This window comes from Vulpes lagopus, chromosome 3, assembly GCF_018345385.1.
Source record: "Vulpes lagopus strain Blue_001 chromosome 3, ASM1834538v1, whole genome shotgun sequence".
Lineage (NCBI taxonomy): Eukaryota > Metazoa > Chordata > Mammalia > Carnivora > Canidae > Vulpes > Vulpes lagopus.
Genome location: NC_054826.1, coordinates 122,303,496 through 122,329,004, shown reverse-complemented (window position 1 = coordinate 122,329,004; position 25,509 = coordinate 122,303,496). Strand labels below are relative to the sequence as shown.

At 51.4% G+C, this 25,509-nt stretch overlaps 1 protein-coding gene across 1 annotated transcript in view; it reads right to left on the bottom strand.

The window, feature by feature from the left end:
• Nucleotides 1-23,687, bottom strand: part of USP7 (ubiquitin specific peptidase 7) — a 64,252-nt gene extending 40,565 nt beyond the window's left edge. Inside the window, exon 1 of the mRNA XM_041748363.1 lies at nucleotides 23,355-23,687. Coding sequence (XP_041604297.1) covers nucleotides 23,355-23,439 — 85 coding nt within the window. The 5' untranslated portion in view covers nucleotides 23,440-23,687. The remainder of the gene's footprint in view (nucleotides 1-23,354) is intronic.
• Between the last annotated feature and the right edge of the window lie 1,822 nt (nucleotides 23,688-25,509).

The window sequence follows — 25,509 nt, the reverse complement described above, 5'->3', positions numbered from 1 at the left end:
TGAAATGCTCACAGTAGCAAGGCAGGCAGAACAGAGATGAATTAAGGGAAATGATTTGTCCACTCCAATCCTGACGTGAAGGAAGAAGTCACTGTCTTACGCGTCTTCTTTCAGACATCCTTACTATTCCTATATATGTGTATGCAGCAACGTACATGCGTTTTCTCATGAACAAAAAATGGTATTAACATTACACGAATAAACTAGAGCTACCCCAAGTCGGTACACATAAATATGCATAGGAACTTAATTCTGAATAGCACCACAACATGCCATGATTTACTCAACCATCCTCGGACCATGACTACCTCCAGTTATCTATTTTAGATTTTTTGCCACTCGAATGATGCCACCATCTGTACTGATTTCAGTCCTGCTACATTTTATCACCAGGTTGTCGTTCCCAAACACGTCGGACTCCCCGCCACCGCCCACCACCAGTAGATAGCCAAACTCCTCCCGATGGCAACGAGTGGCAGAGCATCCAAGACTACAAGGCTGCCAAGTGACACAGAGCAATGTATCAGATGACCCAAGTCCTGCGCAACATTCATGCACTTTTCAGGAGAGCTCTTCCAACTCTTAGCCCCAGCTCCCTCATTCCTGCTTTGGAGAATTCAAATACAACTCATCTGTTGATGCTCTGGCCCACAGCATAAATCCTAATGTACAGGACCTAGAACTAAGCTCAATGAGAGGAGCAAAGTGACAGCTGATAACCCAACAACAGTGAGAGGCAGAGTGCGGGGCTGGCTACAGACAGAGGCAGACCAGGAGACAGAGCAGGTGACTGATGTGTGGGACCCCACAAGTGGCACAGGGAAGGCAGTCCTGAGCAGGCCCCTGTGCAGGGGAGGGAGAGGCGGGACACTCCCCAAGTAACCAGAGACCCCTGAGAGCTGGGAAATGCTCCTGGCAAACACAGTATCTGGGAAGCCTCAGGAGCTATGGAGTCAACTCCAGGCCCTCTGTGGGATTCTTCTAGGCCAACACTGGGCCTCAGGCAGAACATAGAGGTCACAAAGGGATGACAGTCACCCAAGGAGACAATAAGGTGAGGATGGTGGGCCCCATGGCCTCTGCAACTGGTCTCTCTCTTCCAGAAGAGTGGTCCCTAAGAGTGACCACTCCTCCCAGCCACCAGGTGCAAAGCAGCAGGTGCTGACCAGGAATGCTGCCTGTTTGCCACCCTCGCCTCCCCAGTCACAAAGACCACACGCCTGGGGACCGGGAGGAAACACAGATGCCTCCCTGCCAGCTCTCTGTGCCTGGCGAGGAAAGGGGAGCCTCTCAGACGCAGTTTCTGAATGAGGTCCTAGATGGCAAGCTTCAACTGTGCTTCAAAAAGTTCCTCCCTAGTCCATCATTACATTACCAGGGATTCAATACATCTCCCTAAAACACGAGCATGCCCTGGGTGCCTGCAATTACAGTAACTACTAACTAAAACAACACCTTCATTACTTCCTTGCTGCATGCCATCCTTTCCAGGTGGGGGAGGTTGAACAGCAGGCACCTGAGGCCGGGCCAGGCAGAGCCGGTACCCTTCTCAGTAGTCAGTCAACCTACTTATCGAGTGTCTCCTCTGTGCCCAGAGCTGGGCTGGGCCTTGGGGTTCAGGAGGGAACAGAGAGATAAGCCCCCTGGTCTCCTGCTGCTCGCTTTCTTGTGGGAGGAGACGAGAAGGGACAACTGCCAAGACGGGAGGAGAGAGCACAGTCACAGAGCTGCAGAACACTAGCTTCGTGGGGACAGGTGACATCTGCGTGGAGACCCCAGAGTGCAAAGGAGCCAGGCTGGCAGAGACCCCAGAGAAGCACACCCTGGACAGAGCCAACAGGGCCAAGGGCACTGGGCGAGGGTAAAAGAGGGAGAGGAGGTCCAGACAGAAGGCGGGCAGGGCCAAGGCCATGGAGGGCCCTGATGGCTACAATAAGGGCTCACTAGCAGGGCAAGCCTCCCGTGCCCTTAAGGGCATTGCGACCTGAGATGGTCCCAGTTCCCAGACCAGGGCCGCCACCCCCAAGCATCCACCTGGTCGAGCCTGTCCCAACCATCACAGGCAGGTGGGTTCCATCAGAAGCTCCTCTGAGTCCACAGAGGATGTGGATGAGGTGGTTTGGTTTTGTTACTGTTTTTTTTTTACTATCTTGCCCCCGGGGCTAGCCTGCCAGTACTGTTAACAATGAAACCATGGCTAAATCAATACCACAACTCTAAAGTGTCTGGTTTTACTCCTTTTATGATTTTATATACAATTTGGCTATATGCATCCCCCATGAGGCTGGCTGGGAGCCCACTTTCAGGTGCAGTCCTGTCCTACTAACCAGGGAGGTCTCTGGTCCTCTGCCATTGGTGGGCCACCGCAGGGCCCAGGGGCAGTGCACACACAGCTTCATGGAGCCTGAAGGTTGAAAGCAGACCCACTGTGTTGAGACCTGACAACTCTATACCCTGAAACAATCCTGATTTAAATTAGGTATATGAAAATAAAACCCCCAAAGACAGCCATATATACATTTGTGTACCTTAAATAAAAATATTTGTTTGGGGCCTCCAGTCTGGCTTGATTATGTAAAAAATCATCTATTCCCAAGAGGATCGCCCTAACTGCCAGTCATATCACACACTCTGGCGACTGGCGTGAATGCTGGTAGGCACGGAGAGGGCTACACTGCGTGGCTAAAGAGCTTGTAATTATGTCTGTGTTGCTTGCTCACACACACCGTCCTGTTCCACAGAAAAAGAGAAATGCCACTTATCTGCTAACTTGTACAGCACAGACCACTTGTGGGAAAGAAAAGGAAGTCCCAGCATGCCCAGCAGAGACTGAGTTTCAGGGAAGCCACAGGACAAAGGTGGGAAGTATTTGTATCACACAATGGCCAAAGGATTAATATCCAGAATACACACAGTTCCTAAAACTCCAGAAGAAACAACCCAACAATGAATGAATGAATGAATGAAACAACCCAACTACCACAAGGGAGAAATTCATAAAAAATACAAATGACTCGGGTGCCTGGGTGGCTCAGTTGGTTAAGCATCTGCCTTTGGCTCAGGTCATGATCTCAGGGTCCTGGGATCGAGCCCTGCACTGGGATCCCTACTCACCGGGGAGTCTAGTCTGCTTCTCTCTCTTCCTCTGTCCCTCTCCCGCACCTGTGCATGTGCTCTCTCTCTCTTCTCAAATAATAAAATCCTAAAGAAAAAAATATACATACGACTAATACATATGCTCAACTTCTCTAAGGCGAAACCAATGTTTATGTACCAGATTAACAGTGAAAAATACTGGAAACGCAGTGATGGAGAGTGTCACAAAATGAGTGGTGTCAAATGGCTGTCAACTATTCAACCCAAAAGCTGTATTTATTAAAACCAAAAAGCTGAATATCCTTTTATTCAAATGTCATTCCTAGGAATCTATTCCAAAGAAAACTAACATCCATACCCAAAGATCTAGACAAGCATTTCTTACAATGAAACACCATTTTTTTACAGAGAACAGTTAATGCCCAATATGAAGGGTTACATATAGTATGAAGTGTCCAGAACAGGCAAATGTATAGGATGCTGATCAGAGGTTGCATGGAGCTGGAGGATGGGAAGGCAGGAGGGGTCATGGCGAGGGAGTGCAGGGGTTTCTTTTTGGCAAAAAAAATCTTCCAAGATTGACTACGGTGACAGCTGCACAACTCTGTAGGTATGCTAACAGCCACTGCACTGTCCACTTGGAATGAGAGAACTGCAAATTATATCTCAATAAAACTGTATCTAAAACGAGAAGAGCACTTAATAGAAATAAGCTACTTTGCATGGGGACAGAGTTCTGAGGGCTCCTGCAACAGCAAATGATGTACTGAACAACTGAGTCACGTCAGCTGAAACACACTTGTTCTACTTTCTGCAGTATTGGTCTAAAAAGAGTAAACATTTTGGTATTTTAAAATTTTAATTATCTACAAAATTTACTTATGTGTAGAAGTTCACTTTACACTCATGTAGTTTTAAAGAAAGTAAAACTGTAGTTAAGGGGGTATCCCACCAAGACAGGCATCCCTGAGTTACCAGGACGTCCCTACAGAATGAGTGAGGCAAGTGTATGTATCCACGACATAACGACGTAGACCCACTAGACCCACCAGACATTAAGCGCACAATGCTTACTTCTGGGGAATGGCATCTTTCTTCCTTGCCTTCTTGCTTCCATGTTGTTAGTTTAGAAGGTTCAGAGCATACTTACTATCTTTTAACAATGTAAAAACACACACACACACAGAGCAAACCAGAGAGCAAAGGGTACAAACCAAATACGTCCTAACACCAGCCCAAGAGTCCTTAGAAGGTACACCAGAGAAGGAAAAAGAGGGTGTACTGGCGGCACATGCAGATTCAGGAGCCAGTGGGAGTTCTGGGACAGTCACAGAGCAGAGATTGCCTCAACTATTTATGGTCTGGAAGCTGTCTACACCTTGGCAGACGGCAGCATCTTTTTAATGTCTGGATTTCCCTTAAGAACTTAAAAAAAAAAAAAAGAAAGGATTCTAGGGGCTGGGGGTGAGGTCAGACACAGAGGAGAGATTTTAAGCAAACTCCTGATTGTGCTAATTAAAACTTTTAAAAAGTAGGGACACCTAGGTGGCTCAGTGGTTGAGCATCTGCCTTTGGTTCGGGTCGTGATCCCGGGATCCTGGGATCAAGTCCTGCATCAGGCTCCCTGCATGGAGCCTGCTTCTCCCTCTGCCTGTGTCTCTGCCTCTCACTCTCTCTCTCATGAATAAATAAAATCTTTTAAAAAAATTTTTTTTAGGTAGTCAAATAGAGCCATTTCAAATGGGTTCTCTATTTGAATAACACCACAAAGAGCAACCTAGAGGGGCCCCTGGCTGGCTCAGTTGACAGAGCATGTAGCTCTTGCTCTCTGTCAGGTCATGAGTTCAAGCCCCATCTAGGGGGTAGAAAGAACTTCTCAAAATAAACATAAATAAGCAAAAAGCAACCTAAGATAGAACCCTAGGTTGTTTCTGGATTCCTTAACACACTGGTGCAGGCTGATCACCACTCACCACACCTCCTTCTTGCCCTCCTGTTGAGCGGACCCACCAGAGCTATCAAGAAACAGCCACATTCAAGACTTTGTAAAACACCAGTGGCCACAGAAATTGTTTAAACGTTCCTAGGAGGAAGACTAGTTTCCCAGAGAACAGCAAAAGAAATGTGGTTTAAAAAAAAAAAAAAAAAAAAAACAGGGGGACAAGACACTTCAGTCCACAAACCAGTGGAGACCTTGACCTGCTGTGCACAAGCAACGTCCCTTTGAGAACTGGACATTCAAAAGGCAGGGTCATTAGAACAGGAGACACCATGCTCGTGGACTGAAGACTCCTAGTCAACATATCAGCTCTCTACAAACTCGTCCTTCTGTTTGAACACAATTCCGGTCAAAATCCCAAGATTTTTTTTATACTTACAGATAAGCTGATTCTAAGTTTTTGTGGAAAAATGAAGGAGATACATACAGTAAATTAAACAATTTTGGAAAGAACACAGTTTGAGGAATTATACCACCCGATTAAACTCACTCAAAAGCTTCAGTAATCAACATGGCAACCAAAGTAATCACAGAGAGTATTGTCTTAGCCAAGGGATGAGCAGAGATGAACAGGACAGTAGAGTCCAGTAACAGACCCACAAAAATGTTACTATTTTTGACAAAGGGGTAAGCAATTCAATGGAAAAGGAAAAGTCTTTATAACAAATAGTAAAGAAACAGCTGGACATCCATAAGCCACAAAAAGGAATCTCCACCACACACGTTACACAGAAACTAACTCATAATGGATCTTAGATATAAATATAAAACCTAACACCGTAAGACTTTAAGAAGAAAACATGTGGGATGGGGCAAAGAATCCATACAAGAACATTTTGACAAGCTAGACTTTGCTAAAACTAAAAGGTTTTGCTCCAACCAAAAGGATACCATATGAGAAAGGACAAGCTACAGATTAAGGCCAAAATGGGTGTGTATCACTTCCCTGACCGAGGGCTTGCATCTCAAATACTTAAAGGGCTCTCAACACTTGACAGCAATCAAACCACCCAATACTTGAACGGACACTTCAAACAGGATATGGCAAATAAGCACGTGGGTTGTCTGACTAGCAGCTGTTAGGTGTGTGCAAATGAGAACCACAGTAAGGTATTACTACCCACGCTTGGGTGCCTAAAACTTAAAATACTGACAATATCAAGTGCTGACAAGGATGTGGACCAACCGGCTCTCTCGTACAATAATGTGGGACGCAGATGGCACAGTAGTCAGAGTTTAGCAGTTTGGTGTAAGGTTAACATACTGTGCCAGACGACCCAACCATTCTGCATCTTACTCTAAAGAAAGGAAAACTCCATCCACACAAAACCTGCCACAGATATTTAGAGTGGCTTCATTCATAACTGACCAAATACTGGAGGCAAGCCAGATGTCCTTCCATGGGAACAGGGATAAACCCTGGTGCACGTGTACATGGAATACTACTGAGCCACAGAAGGGAATGAAGGATTGACACACCCAGCGTGGATGCTACCCTGAAGAAAGCAGCCAACCTAAAAGTTTACATGGTATGACTCCATTTACATGACACTTGCAAAATGACAAAACAGTAAGGGACAGAGGACATATCAGCGGTTGCCAGGGGTTTGCACTAGATGGAAGATGTGACTACACAAGAAAAGCCTGAGGAGCATTTTGCAGGGAGGGAACCGCTATGTATCCTGATTGAGGTGATGGTTACACAAATCTGTACAGGTGTTAAAGTCACAGAAACCCGCCTGCAAGTCAATTTCACTTTATAGTAATTTAAAAAACAAAAGGGAATAAAACTCATCTGTAGGGCAGAGATAAGAAATAACCTACTGACTCTTTATTTTTTATTTTTTTTAATTTTTATTTATTTACGATAGTCACAGAGAGATAGAGAGAGAGGCAGAGACACAGGCAGAGGGAGAAGCAGGCTCCATGCACCGGGAGCCCGACGTGGGATTCGATCCCGGGTCTCCAGGATCGCGCCCTGGGCCAAAGGCAGGCGCCAAACCGCTGCGCCACCCAGGGATCCCAACCTACTGACTCTTTAAAACAACACTCCCTTGATATATGGTTTCAGATCCTTTAACTATCTGGGAAAAAGAGAACTAAAAGATTTTATACAAAAGATGGACGGTCTGAATCTTCTTTGCCCCAAGACCTTTAGATGGTCTTGTACAAAGCAGTGCACAAATGTCTGCATCAAAATTTGTTGTTGTTTTTATTTTTTTTTGGGGGGGGGAGAAGGAGCTGCAAATGTGAAGGAGCCAGGGAAGTGAGAGATCAGAACTAAAAGCCAGTATGTTTAATAACAGGCGCATACTATGTGCCAATAAACTGAGGAACATTAAGAAGTGTGCTGTTTTACAAATCATGTTTAAATCCAGAATGAGGGACGCCTGGGTGGCTCAGCGGTTGAGCGCCTGCCTTTGGCTCAGGGTGTGATCTCGGAGTCCCGGGTTCGAGTCTCACATCTGGCTCCCTGCATGGAGCCTGCTTCTCCCTCTGCCTCTCTCTCATGAATATATAAATAAAATCTTTTAAAAAATAAAGTGAATCCAGAATGATTTCCCAATGAGTTCCAACTGTTCCATACAAGCTTCTGGAAAATAGAGAAAATGGCGAGGGGGAGGGAGCACGGAGGAGAGAAACAAAACAGGTATTAACAAGTGGAATGGTAGCCCTTATAAAGGGTTAGAAAGGAAAATAATCAAAATTACAAGTTATTTTTGGTTTAAGTGCTCCCTCCTTGAATTCTCATGCAACCTGTTACTCATCTTAACAGGATCATCTTATAAACACCTGCAAGTGATGGGGAGAAGATGAACAAATCTGGTGCCCACGCCCCTGTCCATGGCACTTCCCCATCACAGGGGGCCAAAGAACAACACCTGCTCCCACCCGATGGCAGCGGCCCATGCACATCAAGTGGCCACCCTGCTGGTGGGGACAGTCAGGCTACCCTAAATACCACCCAACCATCTTCACCCATGCTTCTGGGATGTATTAAGACTTTTCATACCTAACAGAAGTCACAGCTCTCTTTGTCCCAAAGAGCTTTCTAGAATTGTAACTACAACCCTGTTCCCAATTAAGTAACAGCACAAGGTTGCTAGGACACATAAATGTGACTTAGGGGACTTACACTCATTTTTTTTTAAATGTTAACTGTACGATGCAATGTGTCAATATTTACAAGATCTGGGTAACTCAGTGAATCAAACTTTTCCAAACGACCAATGAATCATATAGAAAAGGTCCATTCCAAGTACAAGACAGGGGTACCTGGGTGGCTGAGCTGGTTAAGCCACTCTTCATTTCAGCTTAGGCCATGATCTGAGGGTCCTGGGCTCTGCATTCAGCACAAATCTGCTTGTCCCTCTCTCCACCCCCCCCAACCCCCACTCATGCTCTTATTCTCTCTCAAATAAATACATACTTACATACATACATACATACATACCAGTGAATCTTAGTATAATAATTAATTTGGGAACACCTGGGTGGCTCAGCAGTTGAGCATCTGCCTTTGGCTCAGGGTGTAATCACAGGGTTCTGGGGTCAAGTCCGGCATTGGGCTCCCCACAGGGGAGCCTCCCTCTGCCTATGTCTCTACCTCTCTCTATATATTTCTTATGAATAAATAAAATCTAAAAAAAAAAAAAAGTTAATTTGTAGGGTTTCAAACTGGCACACTGCAATTAACCTTAAGAAGCTACCAAATTTGGTGTAGTATCAAAGAACTGTCACAATTATCTTAAAAGGCTATTAAACTACTGCTCCCTTTATGAACCAGACACCTCTGTAAGACTGGGTTTTCTACTTCCACTAAAATACAGTGCAAGTGATAGAAAGCAGAGGCAGAGAAAAAGCAGAATCCAGCTGTCTTCTATTAAGCCAGACAATAAAGAAATTTGTAAAAATATAAAAATAATGCCATTCCTCATTAAAATTTTTTTGTTTGGGAAAATATTTATTTCCTATAAAATGCACATTATTTGTGTTGCCATGTATTGGTTTATTATTCCTAAATGAGTAAGACTGGTCATAGTTATAGCTTTTTAAGACAGCAAATAGTGACAGATATAACCCACTACCTGAAAGCTCTTTGGGGTTCTCATCAATTTTTAAACTGCAACAGGATCCCAGTAACAAAAAGTTTGACAGTCCAAAGGCCAGACCAAATGGTGGATTTGTGTGGTGTGCTGAGTTAGCTACACTCCAGTGTACACACCCATGTGCCCTATCTCAGGAGCCACCATGCTGGCCATCTGGAAGGTGGAAGCCAAGGAGCCCACAGCCCTGTAGGCGTGGGGGTTTCCCTGCCTGCCAGGCCGCTAGGGGACCTGGAAGTCAGGAGACGCTCACAGGGATGTGGCTCCAGCTCAGCCTCACTTACCCTGCTTCCCACTAACCGTCCCTCACAGACTACATGCCCAATGGACTCCAGCACCATTAGCAAAAGGCTGTGAGCAGGTCCCACGGTTGTGCATGGTAAAATCTAACAAATCCCTCAACTCTACTGCTACTCGCTTGAACCCTCAAATGACACTGCTATCCCCACCCTGCGCCACCCAGTTAACTCAATGTAGTACTGAAGCGCATGCAGAACCACAGAAAAAAGTTCCAAATCCCTTTAAAACATGTTGACGAAAACCTAGTGCAGATGACAGAACCAGGAGAGCCCACACATCTGCCTGAGCCAACGCACACGAGTGAGGCGCCACACGACGGCGCATGGATACAACTCTGCAGTGGAGAAAGCAGACAACGGGACTCTTGGCACAAGAAGCTGGCCACAAAACAACACATAATGTAGGATTCCACTTATAGGAAACATTGGGAAGCGATCTTTAGGGAGAAGAGACTGCTGACCACAGAGGCTGTAGGGAGAAGGGAGTGTCCCTAATGAATATAGGATCTCATCTGGGGAGAATGAAAATGTTCAAAATCTGATTGTTGAGGGTTGAACAACTGTGACTACACTGGAGCCCACTGGATGGTATGCGGTCAATGGGTGGATGGTGATGTGTGTGGATTATGTCTCGACATAAGCTGCTATTTTAAAAATCATGGTGACTAACACATTTTATCGGAAGACTTCTAGAAGGGTGGTGCAAATCTAACCATTTATAACTGTTACCAAAGCAGGTAAAATCAAGAGTTAGCGTTAAACATTGTGGCATGTTCCCATCTGATTGAAACTAAAATACAAAAATGCAGTGCACTACTGTTCACAGCATAGAAAACGACCCAGGCTCTCCCCTGGTCCTCTGACCTCAAAGTCTGATGGGGAACAAAGCAAGCAGCCAGCACACAGTATGTTAATTACACTACAATGACCACGTCCCGGAAGTACAGAGGTGCCATTCCTAGCATCTACCAGAAGCCTTGCCTCTGGCTTTCACCTTAAATTCCCTGGAACACACGCTAGGCATCCAGGCACCAGTCCCTCTCAGCCCACTCCCCAGCACCATGGTGCCAGGTCTCCCTGTTTCCCCACAGCCGATGTAAACTTGCTCTTCACTTCCAGAACCCTACCTCCTCCTCATCTCTGGTGGCACTCGCTTTCTACCCTGCGGTAATTATGTGTGCACAGGACCTATCTATGTCCCGATGACTTTCCTTAAGCAAAGACATCTTATTACTTTTGTGTCTTTGCGAACCACCCCCACCGCCCAAGGCCCTGATTGCAAGATTACCAGCAAGTCTGCACTCTGCTGAGCCAGTTTGGGGGAACCTTCTTCCTCAGTAATTACAGAAGAAAATGCTTGGTTTTCCATTGTGCCAGCTGATCCTGTTCAAGGCAGCATGTACAAGAGAGGCAGAGCTAAAATTCAGCTCACAGGCTGGGGCCGCAGCATCCCTGCCCCATGGAATGTTCTATGCTAATGGTCACATTCCAGAGCTGTGCCACCCAATACCAAAGTCAGCATCCCCATGAGGCAGCTCTGGAGCTCCTGAAAGATAACTAGCGAGACTGAGGAACTGAATATTTTTTGTATATTTTTTTTACTGGAGTTCGATTTGCCAACATGTAACACCCAGTGCTCATTCCGTCTAGTGCTCCCCTCAGCGGAACTGAAGATTTAATTTTAATTCACTTCAATCTACTCGGCTGTGAGTGGCTACTGGCTACAGTACTGGACAGCATAAGGCTAGAAATCACTGCATCCCTCTAAGCCTTGGTCTCTTCAGCTGCAGAGCAGGGGGCTGGACAGATACTTTTCTGTGTGAAAGCAAAATTCTATGACCAAGTGCCTTCTGATAACATACCCAAAATGGACGCAGCATTTCAAGGAAAATAAAAGGCCTTAAAAAAAAACACACAAACAAGCAAACAAAAAAAAAACAACGAAAGGACTTAATTCATCAAAAGAGAAAACAGACTGTAAATAACAGCCTCCGATTCCCCAGGAAACACTGGCCCTAAAACATTGAGATGTGTTAGTAGCAGTCCTCCTTCTTGACATATACCCTCCAAGGTCATTCAGAACCAACTCTAAAGTCATCCTAACGACTCAGTAGCATGGCAGGGACCATGCCTTCCACATCACCCTTCAGTACTGGGACTGAGTACTGAAGATGGCCACCAGTACCCACCCATGCTGGGTAGCACACACACTGCTGTGTCGGATACACAGACGCTGACGCTGTGGGACTGGCACCAGGCACCGTGACGCTCACCTCAAAGATGAGACGCACCCCCAACTAGGACACCTGAGAGCCACAGCACTTATCTGCATCTTCTCCCCTCCCCCCCCCCAAGTCAACTTGCCTGAAGGCCTCAATTTTGCCTACATGCTGCTCAATGTGGTAGCAGCTACCTGGGCATCAATGCACGTCACCCTTTGTTCTAGACATCTTCACTCCTGGCCGCGTCCCCTTGAGGCCAGAATTTGTGTCTCCCATCTTCCTCTTTCTTTCCTGCAGAAACTCAAGGACAAATGATGACCAATAAATATCCTAAATCTATTATCTGAGCCATGAGTTGAAATCACCCATCTGGTGTTATGTCCAAAAATATATACTTTTGGAGGAAATTATAGAAATGAAAGATCCTGTGCTCACACAATAAAAGATCTTGTATTGCACTGTGTGAGCAGAGGGGACATTCAGGAAAGCTAAGACCAAAAGGCCACATTCACTTGAGTTGCCTTCAATCAGGTACGTAATAAGCAAAGACTAGCATCCAGCCATGTAAGGGTTTATTTAAAACTGTTCTGCTATAGTTTTTGACTGCTACAATCACTTTCCAAATTAAATGTGCTTCCCAAAGTAGCCTATGAATAAATTTTTTCCCCTGAACCCCCTGTCAGGGAAAGACGCCCAGAAGGAAATATTCAAAATATGCCATAAAAACAATGCCACACAGCTAGCTGGTAGCTAATGAGGCAAGGAGGGTGGTCACCCAGGTCACCCCGCTTCTTTGAGCCCCTGCCTCATTAAGGAATCCAGGGCTCTGGTACCCAGGTCCGCAGAATCAGGGACTCTGAAATGCAGTATGACTGTGCCCTCGGCCCCCACTAAGCCTTCTCAATTTCAATTTTTCATCTCTCCATATACTCAGAATTCTGAATGGTTTGCTTTGGGGATGATTTATTTGAGCTCAGGCTCTTATTATAACGTGTTACTGAATACCTGATTCAGTCACCTTCATTCTCAAAGGAGGAGGAATCTACCTCTAAAAACCTACTATTTTGTTCTGTGTCTTCTCCTGCCACCATACTCAACTCGCTGAAACGTACACACGACCCCGGCCAGGTCTGGCAGTGAGCTACTTTCTATATTCAAAGCATGTGGTGAACCACACAGAAACGTTCAGCTACGACACCCAATCGCAGCGTACCACTTTGGGGCGGTGGAGTAAGACGGGGGAGAAGGCAGCACAGGTGTTTCAACTAAGAAGCAGTAACCACAACTCTCCCGACCAAGGGGAATGACGAATCGGCAAATGGCCGTGAAGCCAGACTGCAAGGGTTCAAATCCTATCACTGACCCCGAGTAATGACTCAGTGCCTGGTTTTGCACTACTGTAACCCAGGGATGATGACGCACCTATCCCCGAGTCGTAGTAAGAAGCACAGGAGTTAATAATACGTGGACAGCCGGGCACCGAGAGAGAAGTCCTCAGGGAGGGTGAGCCGCCACTCACTCCTCCAGCCTCTCCAAAGCCTCCTACAGGTTTGAGGCCAGCTACCTATGTGGGGCACACAGCTGCTGCTTCTCACCCACATCCCTGCATCCTGTATTTCTGATCGCTGCTGGAACGGATTAGCATAAACAGTGGCTTAAACAACACACACGTTTCCCTTTTCAGTTCTGGAGATAGAAGTCTGAAAACGGAGCTCACTGGGCTAAAATCAAGATGTCAAGAGCAGGGCTGTGTCCCTTCTGGAGGCTCCAGGGGAGAATCTCTTTTCTTGCCTTTTCCAGCTTCTAGAGACCTCCCCCATTCCTTGGTTCCCCTTTGCGTCCTCTGAGCCAGCAATGGCCTTCCCACACCACACCCACACCCACACCCAACACACCCCAACCCCGACCTCCTCCTTTCACACGTAAGGACCCTTGAGATTACACGGGGCCCGCCCAGGTAGCGCTGGATAAACTTCCCTTTACGGGTCCTCAATCCCCTTTGCCATGTAAGAGTCACAGGCCCCAGGGATCAGGACCTGGACATCTCTGGAGGCTATTATTCCACCTACCACAGATCCTACACCTGTCAGTCACAGGTCCTGATCCAGCCAACCTCATCGTGCTATTCTACATCAGCCTCCTCCTCAAATTCAGCTGTGTCCCCTCCTCAGCTAAGCCTCAGCTGACCGACCCTTCCCCAGGGAAGCCAGTCCCATCCCTACTTTGTGGCCCAGCCCCCTCCTGTCCACTGCTCCCCCAGAGCCCTCCCCTAAGGGCTTCCCCTGCACACATGCATCTGGGCACCTGCACTCAGGCAGTCACACCCAGGGGTGGCCAGCACCCTACCTGTCAGTTCAGAGGGGACTCCTATGTGTCTGTCCTGCAAACTGGGCTCTGTGAGCGCCACAGCAAAGACAGCTCTGCTGCCACTAGGGTGCAATGGAGTCAGGAGCAAGGCTCAGTCCCTCGACTGTGTGGAAACCAGACAGGAAAGCCAAGAGAATAGGGCTAAAGATGACATGCCCTGTGCGGAGCCCACAAAAAAAGGTGCCCTCTGTGGACCTACGCACAACAAAGAGCAAGCAGAGAAACTTTCCAGCCACCTGACTTTCCCACAACACGGAAGCACAGGGCAGTCTGGGAGTTGTCAAACCGGGCAGGACGTCACACAGGACCCCATTACACCTTGTGAGACTTTAGTGTTCATTTGTTAATTGTAAACCAAAAGTATATATAACCCGCAATCCATTTATTTGAATGAAAGATAACTTGGCTATACATTTAACAGGATAGTTGAAGCTGTCCACAGATAAATTCTGCAAAATTGTTTTAGAAACCTGCTCCCCCATTCTCAGTGTACCTCTGTAGCACCGGACTCATAGGTGTATTAGCAAAACAGAAGTGGTCTGGATAAATATCATCCCTGTGAGCAGCAGACGTGCCATCCACCTGAGCAGGAAGCAAGACTGTTACTTTAAAAACTACTCATGTATGCCGCATTCCTTCAAAGTGTGCGTGTAGGCTTTCAATACGGGGGAATTGCTATTTCACACAAAATTGTGCTTGGTTACCATGGTGGAACGACAGAGTTACAAGTGTAATCGAGTTTCTCTGTATTAATGGCCTATACCCACACTTTCAACGAACATAAACAGTTTCTGTAATTTTCTTTCTCTGTATGTATGTTTGTTCTAATAACTGATTTCAACAGTTAATGTTACATTTGTTGAATTTAATAATAAACCGGGGCTTGTATTTTGTGGATCTATTTTATTTCACTTAAGTAATTTGCGCTGTATTTCTACAAAATATGATTTAGAAATTGTCCACAATGGGGCAGCCCTGGTGGCTCAGCGGTTTGGTGCCACCTTCAGTCCAGGGTGGGATCCTGGAGACCTGGGATCGAGTCCCACATCGGACTCCCTGCGTGAAGCCTGCTTCTCCCTCTGCCTGTGTCTCTGCCTCTCTCTCTCTCTCTGTCTCTCATGAATAAACAAATAAATAAATCTTTTTAAAAAAAAAAAGAAAGAAAGAAATTGTCCACAATGGGCTAGAAATTAAGGGGGGGAAAACCTGGTTCTTCACCACAAATAAATGGAGAAGCCCTGCTCTATAGGGTTTGCCCAATAACTATTTTATTCATTTTACCTGAGCTTTCCCAGGACACACTGTAACTTCAACACGATACCAATACTACCAGGAACACCTTCAGCCAAGGATCCAACCAGATCATGTAGGTCAGCACCAGCCACTAACACTTTCTCCAGTAGGCAGATGTGCCGTGCACCTTGCTGTCCCATGTGATGGCCATCAGCCACATGTGCCTACGGAACACTTGAAATGTGGCTAGTTGGTTAAGGAATGGGATTTTTTTTCTTTTTTAATGTAAGCTCTATAACCAACGTGGGGCTCAAACTCACAACCCTGAGATCAAGAGTCGTGTACTCCACCAAATGAGCCACCAGGCACCCCAATTTTATTTTAAACCTGAAACTGCGGCCCTGCAACTGGTGGCTGCTGTCATGCACCACACAGGCCCTTCCCCCCACAGGGCATCTGCTCCTGCCCTCACGTGAAAACCAGTGGATTTCTGGAGAAAGATGGGTCTAACGTAGGAACATGATCTCAATCTGTTCTCAGCAGAACCAGGAAGAGACCCGGAATGCTTCAGAGAAATGAGGAATCCTTCTGGCTAGGGCAGCACACCACTCCAATCCAATCCAAGCAGTTCCTCAGCCACCACAGTTCCCAGCCTCGAGGGGAAGGGGCAGCCCCAAGGCTGGGGCTCACAAGGAGGAGGCCACAACCACCTGCCCCTCCTCCCAGATGCTTCTGAGGGCATTCTGCTAGTCAGGCTTTTCCCACCCTATTTGTGCACCCTCTTAATCCTTAACACACTCCTCAAAATATAAGAGAGAATGGCGGAGAATCTTTGGGGGTATTTCTTACAAGTGTCTACAATGGTTACAAAACAGAGATATGGATTGAGGAATGTTTTTAACCACTTCACATACAGTTTCTTTGACTGAATACCGTCTCCTGTCTCCTCCACGTCACCTGTCTCCTCCACAGTAAGAATGTAAGAAGGACCTAACATAAGCAGCAAGCATTAGGACGACGAGCAGGACTATGCAGCCGCGGGAACAGTCAAGACGTGTTACACGTACTTGTTTTAAGACAGCCAGTGCCCAGGGTCAATTAAGCGCCTTGAGAGAGAAGGAATTCCCCCAAGTGCATTGATGAAATATACCTGCAACCCCAGCGACACGGCCCGCGAGCCTTTTAATAAGGGAGGGCCTTCCACTAACGGGGTTTGCTCAGCAGACACGGCAGAGCAACAGCACCCCATTTCCCCTGGAAAAGCCCCCCATCGACTCCTGAAAGTACGATGAATCGGGTGGCAGGAGGGGGAGCTGAGGGAAGTCGGATTACCACCCAGACACCTGTGGCTCCACCCTGGGGTGTATCACGATCTGCAGTATGGGTCACCTTAATAAACTCATACAACTGATTTCCAAACCAGAAGCCAGTTTAGCAACCTGTTCGGAGAGCCAGACTTGCCCCGGTGGATGTTCTGAGGCCTGGCACTGCCCTACCAGTATCAGTACCAGTCAGGAAAAGGGATTTAGCCACCCACATGCAATTCAAACCAGGGGAGGACCTGGGTTTTGAATATTCTATGCCAGGCAGGACAACCACACAGAACTGTTGTGGTGGCACAGTGGAATCTAATTCTCTACAGCTTTTATTTATTTTTTAAAGATTTTATTTATTTATTCTTGAGAGACACAGAGAGAGAGAGAGAGAGAGAGAGAGAGAGAGGCAGAGACACAGAGGAGAAGCAGGCTCCCTGCAGGGAGCCTGATGTGGGACTCGATCCCAGGACTCCCAGATCACACCCGGGCCAAAGGCAGGCACCAAACCGCTGAGCCACCCAGGCATCCCCTCTCTACAGCTTTTAGATTCTCCATGCCCTCCTCCCCCAAAAGAACCGGCCATTCTTGAGACTCCAAGTTGACACTCAGGCTTCAAACACTGGGTAGGTGAAGCCCCTCAGGCAGGTGACCTGGGCTCTTCTAAAGGACACTTGGGCATCTCGGTCACTATTAGCAGCCGCCACCTCAGAAGCGTGGGCTGCACACCTCAAGGTCGCCCTGAGAACTGAACTGGCTACCACGCAGCGTTCGCACAGCCCAGGGAGGGCCCAGCCCACGCCAGGCACCAAGCTCTGCACTCACCGCAACCCCCGGAGCACGCTCTCCTCAGCCAGCCTCCACCCCGAGGAGGACCGGACTCCACTTCTCAGGGTGTGTCCTCCCAGACAAGACACTGACTGCTCTGCCTCCCCAGGCTCCCACTGGTGCCTCACTGGGCCCTGCCCTCACCTCACTATGTTCTGGAAGCATTCAGCTCTTGCCCAGGTCAATGTATTTCCTGACATAAGAAACTTTCTCGTTACCCCCACTGCCAACTCCCAAGTTTAATTCACCGACCCTCAGAAGTAGGCCTGCTTCTCTTCAAGAGAATTTCAACACGTCTGACTTCTCATTAGCCAAGGCATGTGTTAACTTACTAGAAAAATGGCATAACTGACTCTTGCCTACGCATGACACTTAAAATCCTGCTTCCTCTAACTTTCTTAAGTCCAAAATAGTTCAGAACAAGTTCATGAAGCAGGTGACATTGAACACTTAACTCTGTCACAGGGCACGTCAAGAAATACCTCGTTCCAACACCTGGGTCTCCAGAGTGAGATCCCTCTGCCTTGGAAATCAAACAGAAATAAATACCCAGGTTGCATACAACTCCTCCAAAAAACCAGAGAGAGTGACGAAAAGAAATTTAAAATACTCAGAAGAGACCTTCCGTAATTTATGAAGGTCCAGCAATGCCCTTGTCTGGAAAACCACCTTTTCCTTCCAAAAGGATCAAAAATGCCATTTGAAGCAACTTACGTTCAAAGCAATAAAACCGAATTAGCAGCTATCAAAGCAACATTGGGTTTATGGCTTCAGCTTTCTCTTTCACACACCACCTTGTTTGCCAGCCAGCCAGCCACCATCCCACGTTTCAGGCTCAGAATTGCTGTTTCCTGAATGAGTATCTCCCACAAGTACACTGACCAGAAAAGGAACAGAAGATGTCACCTTCCACACAAACAATCCAACATCAAGGAAGAGGGGGGTACAGAAGTGATGACCACAAGGTCCACAGGACTCTAACTGCAGGCCAAGCAGCCAAGACAAGCAGAAAGGAGAAGATGATGGCACTGGAAGTGGTTCCAAACCACTGTCCTGGGGTACCTGTCCTGTTTGCATTCCAGAAGGAGAAGCCATCGGCCCCAAAGCCGGGGCCGCACCCCACGAAGCACAAGTCTGCGTGTGCTCGGCACTCAAAGCACAAAGGAGACCAAGGCCAATCCTGAGGGTCCTCATGGCCTAGCCTGGACTCTGCGACTTCCCACATCCAGGGAAGGCAGCACACCTGCACCCCCTTAAGCAGGGCAGTGATAGGGCAAAGCAGTCCTGTAGGCAGTCCATCTTCATTCATAGCTGTGTGAGCTGCAGGAAGGATGGAGGCAGAGACCAGTAAGAAGGCTATTGCAAAGTCCCAGCATGAGGCAACAGGGGCCTCACTTAGGGTGGTAGCTGGAAAACCAAAAGGGCTTGGCAACAGAATGTGGGGATCCAGAGAGAGGGCCGACTCCCAAAGTCTGGAGATTCGGTGACTAGATTTCCCAACTCCAGAGTCATCACTAGATGCTCTAAAAGTTTCCCAAGAACGAGAATACACTTATCAGAGGGCCACTCAGCTGAGTACACGGCAGTACCCATGTACTGCAATGCCCCAGGTCCCATCTCCTCTATTACCCATGTCACGTTTCTTAAAATATTAAGACCATGAACCTTAAGTAGCTACTGAGGCATCTCAAGCCCAGAGGTCCAGAGTGGTGCCGAAATTGAGGCTGGTTAGGTTTTCTTCCCAATGCCCATTAGGATATAATGACCGCAGGGCATTTTTGCACACCCCCAAAAATCACATGCTTTGTTCCCTTCCTGGGGGGGCGAGGCTTTACCATCACACAAAAACACCATGAACTGAACATCCACGTTCATGGTTGTGGTGTACGGCACCTGACAAGCACTCTGTGCCTCCACCCTCACAATTACCTGGCAAGATAAGACTGACCTCCTTTTCAAGGAAGCAGAAAAACTGAGGCATCAAGAGCTTAAGCAACGTGCGTGAGGTCACACAACAATTAAAAGGCAAAGTCCACACTCAAACTCAGGCTGGGCCGAGGCTGTGCTAAGGCACCACAACTGCCCCGCCACGAAGAGCTCTTTACTCAATGGTCCCTCCTCCTCCCTTTCTGCAAGACTAATTCCAAAAAGAAAAAGAAAAAGAAAAAGAAAATCAAGAGGAGGTGTTTGCTTCCTTCCCATATTTGTCTGTTCTCAATCTTGTATTTGTTCAGAGATGATCAAAATCAGCAGCCTGAGAAAATCAGGAGGGCCGATACCCATGGAGAGTTAACTCCCAATCCTATCAAAACCTGACAGGCTCCGAGTCAGACATTTCTAGGTTTGGCCTAATTTTGTCTGTATTTCTTCTAGGTTTTCAGAGTTGATTTTCGACTCTGGAGCTCCGCAGAGTTCTTTTACCAACCAAAGCTAAGGTGAGAGAAGAATCAATACTCTCATATTCTGTGATTTTTGTCTCGTTACGGTGCTCCCTGGAGAGGAAACTTGCATTTTAAATAGAATAAAATGTGCACGTTTGGTTTACCTGCGTGCACGTGTGCAAGGCAACTCACTTTCCGCTCCCAAACCTGCCTCAGCAAAAGAGTAACTTGAAACTCCACCTACCCACACGTGTTTGAAAGAAACAGAAACCCACTAGCACTGCTGCCACCCCCCCCCCCCCGACAAAAACACAGACGTCAATGATCAATTCTTTGCAAAAACTGCAGATTGACTCATTGATTTGCTCCCAGCTTGGTGTCCTGATGGCAGGGGTCTGGGTGTCGTACAAAAAAAAAAAAAAAAAGTCTAACGAAACCGTCTGTCCCCATTAGTCTGAGAGATGACACTCTGAAACAGAGACTGCTCACACAGGCAGGAGAACCAGGGAACAAACACCAGGGTATTTACATTTGTGCCTGCTGGTCTATGCAGCAGAAACAAGGCCTTGGGAAAACTTCCTGTTGACTGGACAGGGCATTAACACAGACCAGATTATCACCTCCCAAGTACTCAGAGGGCAGAGGCCTGCGCGGCCTCCTCGGAGTTAAGACAATGAATAAACTGCTAGGCAAATTCCTTCCTGGCCAGACCTAATAACGCCACCCCTCCACAGTTCATCTGCCTCCCGACCCGAAACGTGCGATCAACTGCTCCGGGCCTTACAGGAAGTATGTGGCCTGACCCCAGTGAACTGCCAGCACATACCCCCCATCTTCTCCCTCTCTGTCCTTCACCCTTCATAACTTTCCCAACGGCTCAGAGTGAGACATTTTTAAAATAACTAATCCTGAGCGTTGTTATTCTCCAGCGGATATGCAAGGGCTGTGCAGAGTTGGGTTGAAAGCAAATGCTATCCCAATAAAGTGGAGCAGGAGAGCAAACTAACACTGACTTATAGATGGGGGGGGGGGGGGGGGCAACCAACCAAACCAGTCTCCCAAGCTCCTTCGAAACCCGCCCTGCCCAGGAGGGGCGGGTAGGATGCTCCTCACTGACAAAGCCTTCCCTTCCTCAGGCTGACCAGAACCCTGACAGGTTCCAGCTGCTGATTCAACTGGACTCAGGGCAAAGACGCCGGGCAGGTTCAAGGCACTACCACAGCCTGGCATACGAAGCCAACTAGAGTTGACGTTCGCTAAATCCCACCCCTCTGGCTTTTAATAGCCAGGATTCCTTCACGCTTCCAGATCCTAGACTACGCTATCTAAACCCACCACTGCGTTTCAGCAGTGGGAAGGCTAAGAAGGGCTGGCACAGACTGCCAAAGATACAGGCAGCTTTTTAAACCACACACCTGCAGGTGCTCACAGGGCACTGACAATCGCAGGTCCCACAGAGACAAGGTACCTTCTGGATAATGAATCTGCGACAGAGGTCCGCTCAAAAGAAACGAGATCCTTAAGTTTAAGGAATCGGCAATAACCGCAACCTTCGCCACCCAACTTTGAGACACTAGCGAACGTGCACCTTACTGATTTTAGGGGTGGCCTTTCCAACGCAAACCTGGATGTAAAAATAAAACCCTAGGAGGAGAGAGAGTAGTCTTGGAAGCATGCACGGACTTCTGAAAAATCTTCCACCACCCTTCAACAGCTCTCCCACCTTACAGAAAGAAAAGCCTTTAGCACTCGTGGGCATGACTATTTCCCCAAACACACAGCTCTGTACCAGAAATAGGCTCTTCAGCGAGGTCCATGTCTATTACTTCTCGCTCATGTTCAAAGACACTTGCAAAGTGGTTAAGACAACGTACAGGGGCAATCCGTGTGCCAGCACTAACTGGACTTTTGTCTCGACTGAGTGATATCCAAGAAGAAACCAGAGAAGCAAGGCTTTTTTGTTACGCGGCCTAGAAAGAATACACAAAACTGTCTCGGCAACATATGCCTGCGACTAGCTGGTGAAGTCACACGTGCCAAAGGCTCTGTGGAGCTACTGCCTTGCTGAGGCCAAGTGGAACACAGAGGCCGGTCCTTGGCGTGGACTCTGCTCTCCTGTCCCCCATTACTGCCATTGTTAAGTACCACCGGGAAGCGCTTTCTGCAGGCATTTCCACCGCTTTGCCTTCTGCAATCTGGCAAGCCTTTCTTTTTTTTTTTCGGTGAACATCCAATTACCGGTGGTAAGTTATTTGCAGGGAAATACCAGTCATGCTAAAGCGTTCCCACCAACGAGGGTGTGGCGTCCCACACGTGTGGCCACCCCACGGGAGGAGGGGTGCTTGGCCTCACTCAGCTTCCCCAGCAAGGTTCCATTCATTTTACAACCCAAGACCTCTGCTCAAAGCAAAGTAAGAACACTTGCTGCCCCTCTGCTCATTCAGGTACCCCCCTTCCTTTTGGACCCCTGAAGGCAGGTGAGAGAGAGCTAGGACCTTTTGAGACCTCTTTGGCTTCTCTCCCCCTAAAAGCAGTTGCGGGGGTGGGGCATGAACCCTAAGAGATGCCTTCCGAACGGCCCCCTCTGCCTCCCTCTGCCTCAGCCGTGCAAACCAAAGACGCCTGACGCCAAACCTTTGCAACCAGGACCTTGCACATCTCAAGGCACCTGGGAGAACCGCTGCCACATGGGCAGAAAATCCAGTTACCTCGGCGAGTCAGCTCTGATTCGGCCGCAGGTAGCCATGTGCAGCGGCTCGCAGTTTTTCACACACATACACACGCACACCTGGCCGGATGCGGAGAGGCGCTGCACAGAGTCAGGTACCAAACTGCCCATCCTCCCCCCCCCCAAAAAAAAAAAAACAGAAGCAAACAACTGATCGGCCAACAGTGCTCGCTGGGCTCAGGGCTCGGCCCGGTGCAAGCGCGGAGAGCATGTGCCCTTCCTTTTGCAGGTGTTTTTAAAAATGAAGCCCGAAGCAAGCTAGGAAGTGCTCGGTTTTGTTCTGTTTTGTTTTGCGTTTTAAAGAAAAGAGCGACCCGGGTCTGGTGGGGTCTGGTGGGGTCTGGTGGGGTCGGGTGGGGTGGGTGGGTGGGGTGGGTGGGTGGGTGGGGGTGGGGGCACGCGCCGCGCGCTGCCCCGGGCGGGCTCTCCCGGGCGGGCTCTCCCGGCGGCGCGCGGGCAGGTGCGGGCGGGCCCCGCGTCCGCGGAGGGGCCGGGCCGCCGCGACCCCGCGACCCCGCGACCCCCGGCGACCCCGGGCCGCCCGCCCGCCCGCCCGCCCGCGCGGGGCGGCGGACAATGGGCCGGGCCGGGGTCTCCGGGCGGCCCCCGCGCGGGCCGGCGTGACGGAGCGGCCCGGAGCGGCCCGGTGCAGCCGCCCGCCGAGGCCCGCCCGCCGAGGCCCGCCGAGGCCCGGCCCGGCCCGGCCCGGCCCGGCCCGGCCGCCGCGTAAAGATGGCGAGCCCCCCGCGTGGCGCCGCGGCTCCCGGCCACAATGGCCTCACCTTCCATCTCCATGTCCTCGGGCTCGCTCAGCTGCTGCTCGCCCGCTTTCTGCTGCTGCTGCTGCTGCTGCTGCTGGTGGTTCATGTCGGCCGCGGCCCGGGCCTCGCCTGCGGGCGGCGGCGGCGGCGGCGGCGGCGGCGGGGCGGCCTCCTCGTCCTCCTCCCGCGCGTCGTCGGCGGCGGCGGCCCCGGGGCGGCGGGCGGCGGGCGGCGGCGGCGGCGGCGGCGGCAGGGAGACGCGCACGTACTTGCTCGCGATTCGCCCAATCTCGGCGCCGAGGCGGGCGGGCGGCCGGCGGGCCGGGCCGGGCGGCCTCGTCGCTCCCTGCGGCCGCCGCCGCCGCCGCCGCCGCCTCCGCCGCCGCCGCGGGGCCCGCCTCCTCCCGCCTCCTCCGCCGCCGGGGCCGGGGCCGGGGCCGGGGCCGGGGCTGCGGGGCCGCGGGCCGGCGGGGCGCGGGGGGCGGCCGGGCGCGGGCCGCGGGGTCAGCCCCGCCTCGGGCCGGCGGCGGGCGGAGGAGGAGGAGGAGGAGGAGGCCTGGGCGGCCGCGGCGGGCCTGCGGGGCCGGGGCCGGGGCCGGGGCGGCGGCGGCGGCGGCGGCGGCGGGCGGAGGCGGCGGCGGCGGGCGGGCCGCGCTCGGGGCGCTGCGGCCTCCGCCTCCTCGGCGGCGTCGGGGCTCCGGCAGCGGACGCGGCGCCCGGCGGCTCGGCTCGGCTCGGCTCGCTCTCAAAATGGCGGCGGCGTGAAATGTCACATCCGCATGGGGGGCCCGAGAGCGAGCGGCGAGCCGGGAGCGGGCGGGCGGCGCAGGCGGCGGGGCGGAGGGCGGAGCAGGGAGGCGGGGCGCCCGGCGGACCGCCCGCCGCCGCCGCCGCCGCCTCGGACCGCCCGCCCGCCCGCCCGCCCGCCGCGGCTGCGCTCGGGCCGGGGCTCGGGGCCCGGGGCAGGGGCAGGGGCTGGGGCAGGGGGACTGAGGCTCGGGCAGGGGCTGGGGGCGGGGGCTGCGGCTGCGGCTCGGGCTGGGGCAGGGGCTCGGACTCGGGGCTCGGGTCGGGACCAGGGGAGCTGGGGCTGGGGCAGGGGCTCGAAGGCTAGGGCCGGAGCTGGGGCCGGAGCTGGAGCTGGGGCTGGGGCTGGGGCTGGGGCTGGGGCTGGAGCTCGAGCTGGGGCCGGAGCTGGGGCCGGAGCTGGGCCTCGGGCTGGGGGCTCGGGCTCGGGCTGGAGCTCGTGCTGGGGGCTCGGGGCTCGGGTCGGGACCGGAGTTCGGGCCGCAGCTGGGGCTGGGGGCTCGGGCTGGAGCTCGGGGCTGCGGCTGGGGCTGGGGCTGGGGCTCGGGCTGCATGCTCGAGCTGGGGCAGGGGCTCGTGCTGGGGGCTCCGGTCGGAGCTGGGGCTGGGGCTCGGGCTGGGGCTCTGGGCTGGGGCAGGGGCTCGAGCTGGGGGCTCCGGTCGGAGCTGGGGCTGGGGGCTCGGGCTGGGGCTCTGGGCTGGGGCTCGGGCTGCAGCTCGAGCTGGGGGCTCGGGTCGGAGCTGGGGCTGGGGGCTCGGGCTGCAGCTCGAGCTGGGGCAGGGGCTCGAGCTGGGGGCTCGGGTCGGAGCTGGGGCTGGGGGCTCGGGCTGCAGCTCGAGCTGGGGCAGGGGCTCGGACTGGGGGCTCGGGTCGGGACCGGGGTTCGGGCTGGGGGCTCGGGCTCCGGCTCCCGGGCGCCGCGCCCCCCGCTCCCCGCCCCCGCCGAGCTGCTGAGCCCCGGGGCGCGGCGCTGCGGGTCCCCGGACCCCCCGGCCTCCCGGCGGTAGGGGGCGAGCGCCGCAGCCCGGCCCGGGCCCGACCCCCCGACCCCGGGGCCCTCCGCGTGACCTGGGGCGGCGAGCAGGGCGGGGGACCCAGGCGGGAGGCGAGAGGCCGGCACCCGCCCCCGCCCCCGCCCCCGCCGCCGCCGCCGCGCTCTGGACCCCGCTCCCCGCTCCCCGCTCCCCGCTCCCCGCTCCCCGCTCCCCGCTCCCCGCTCCCCGCGGGCCCCAGGAGCCAGCGGGGACAAGCGGGCTCTCGCTGCGGCCCCAGCCAAGTAGTGGAGCCCCTCACCGCCGCCGCAGGAGCCCCGACTGCTGTAACCGCGGCGCCTCAGCTTCGCTTCCTGGGGTGACCGAGGCAGCGCAG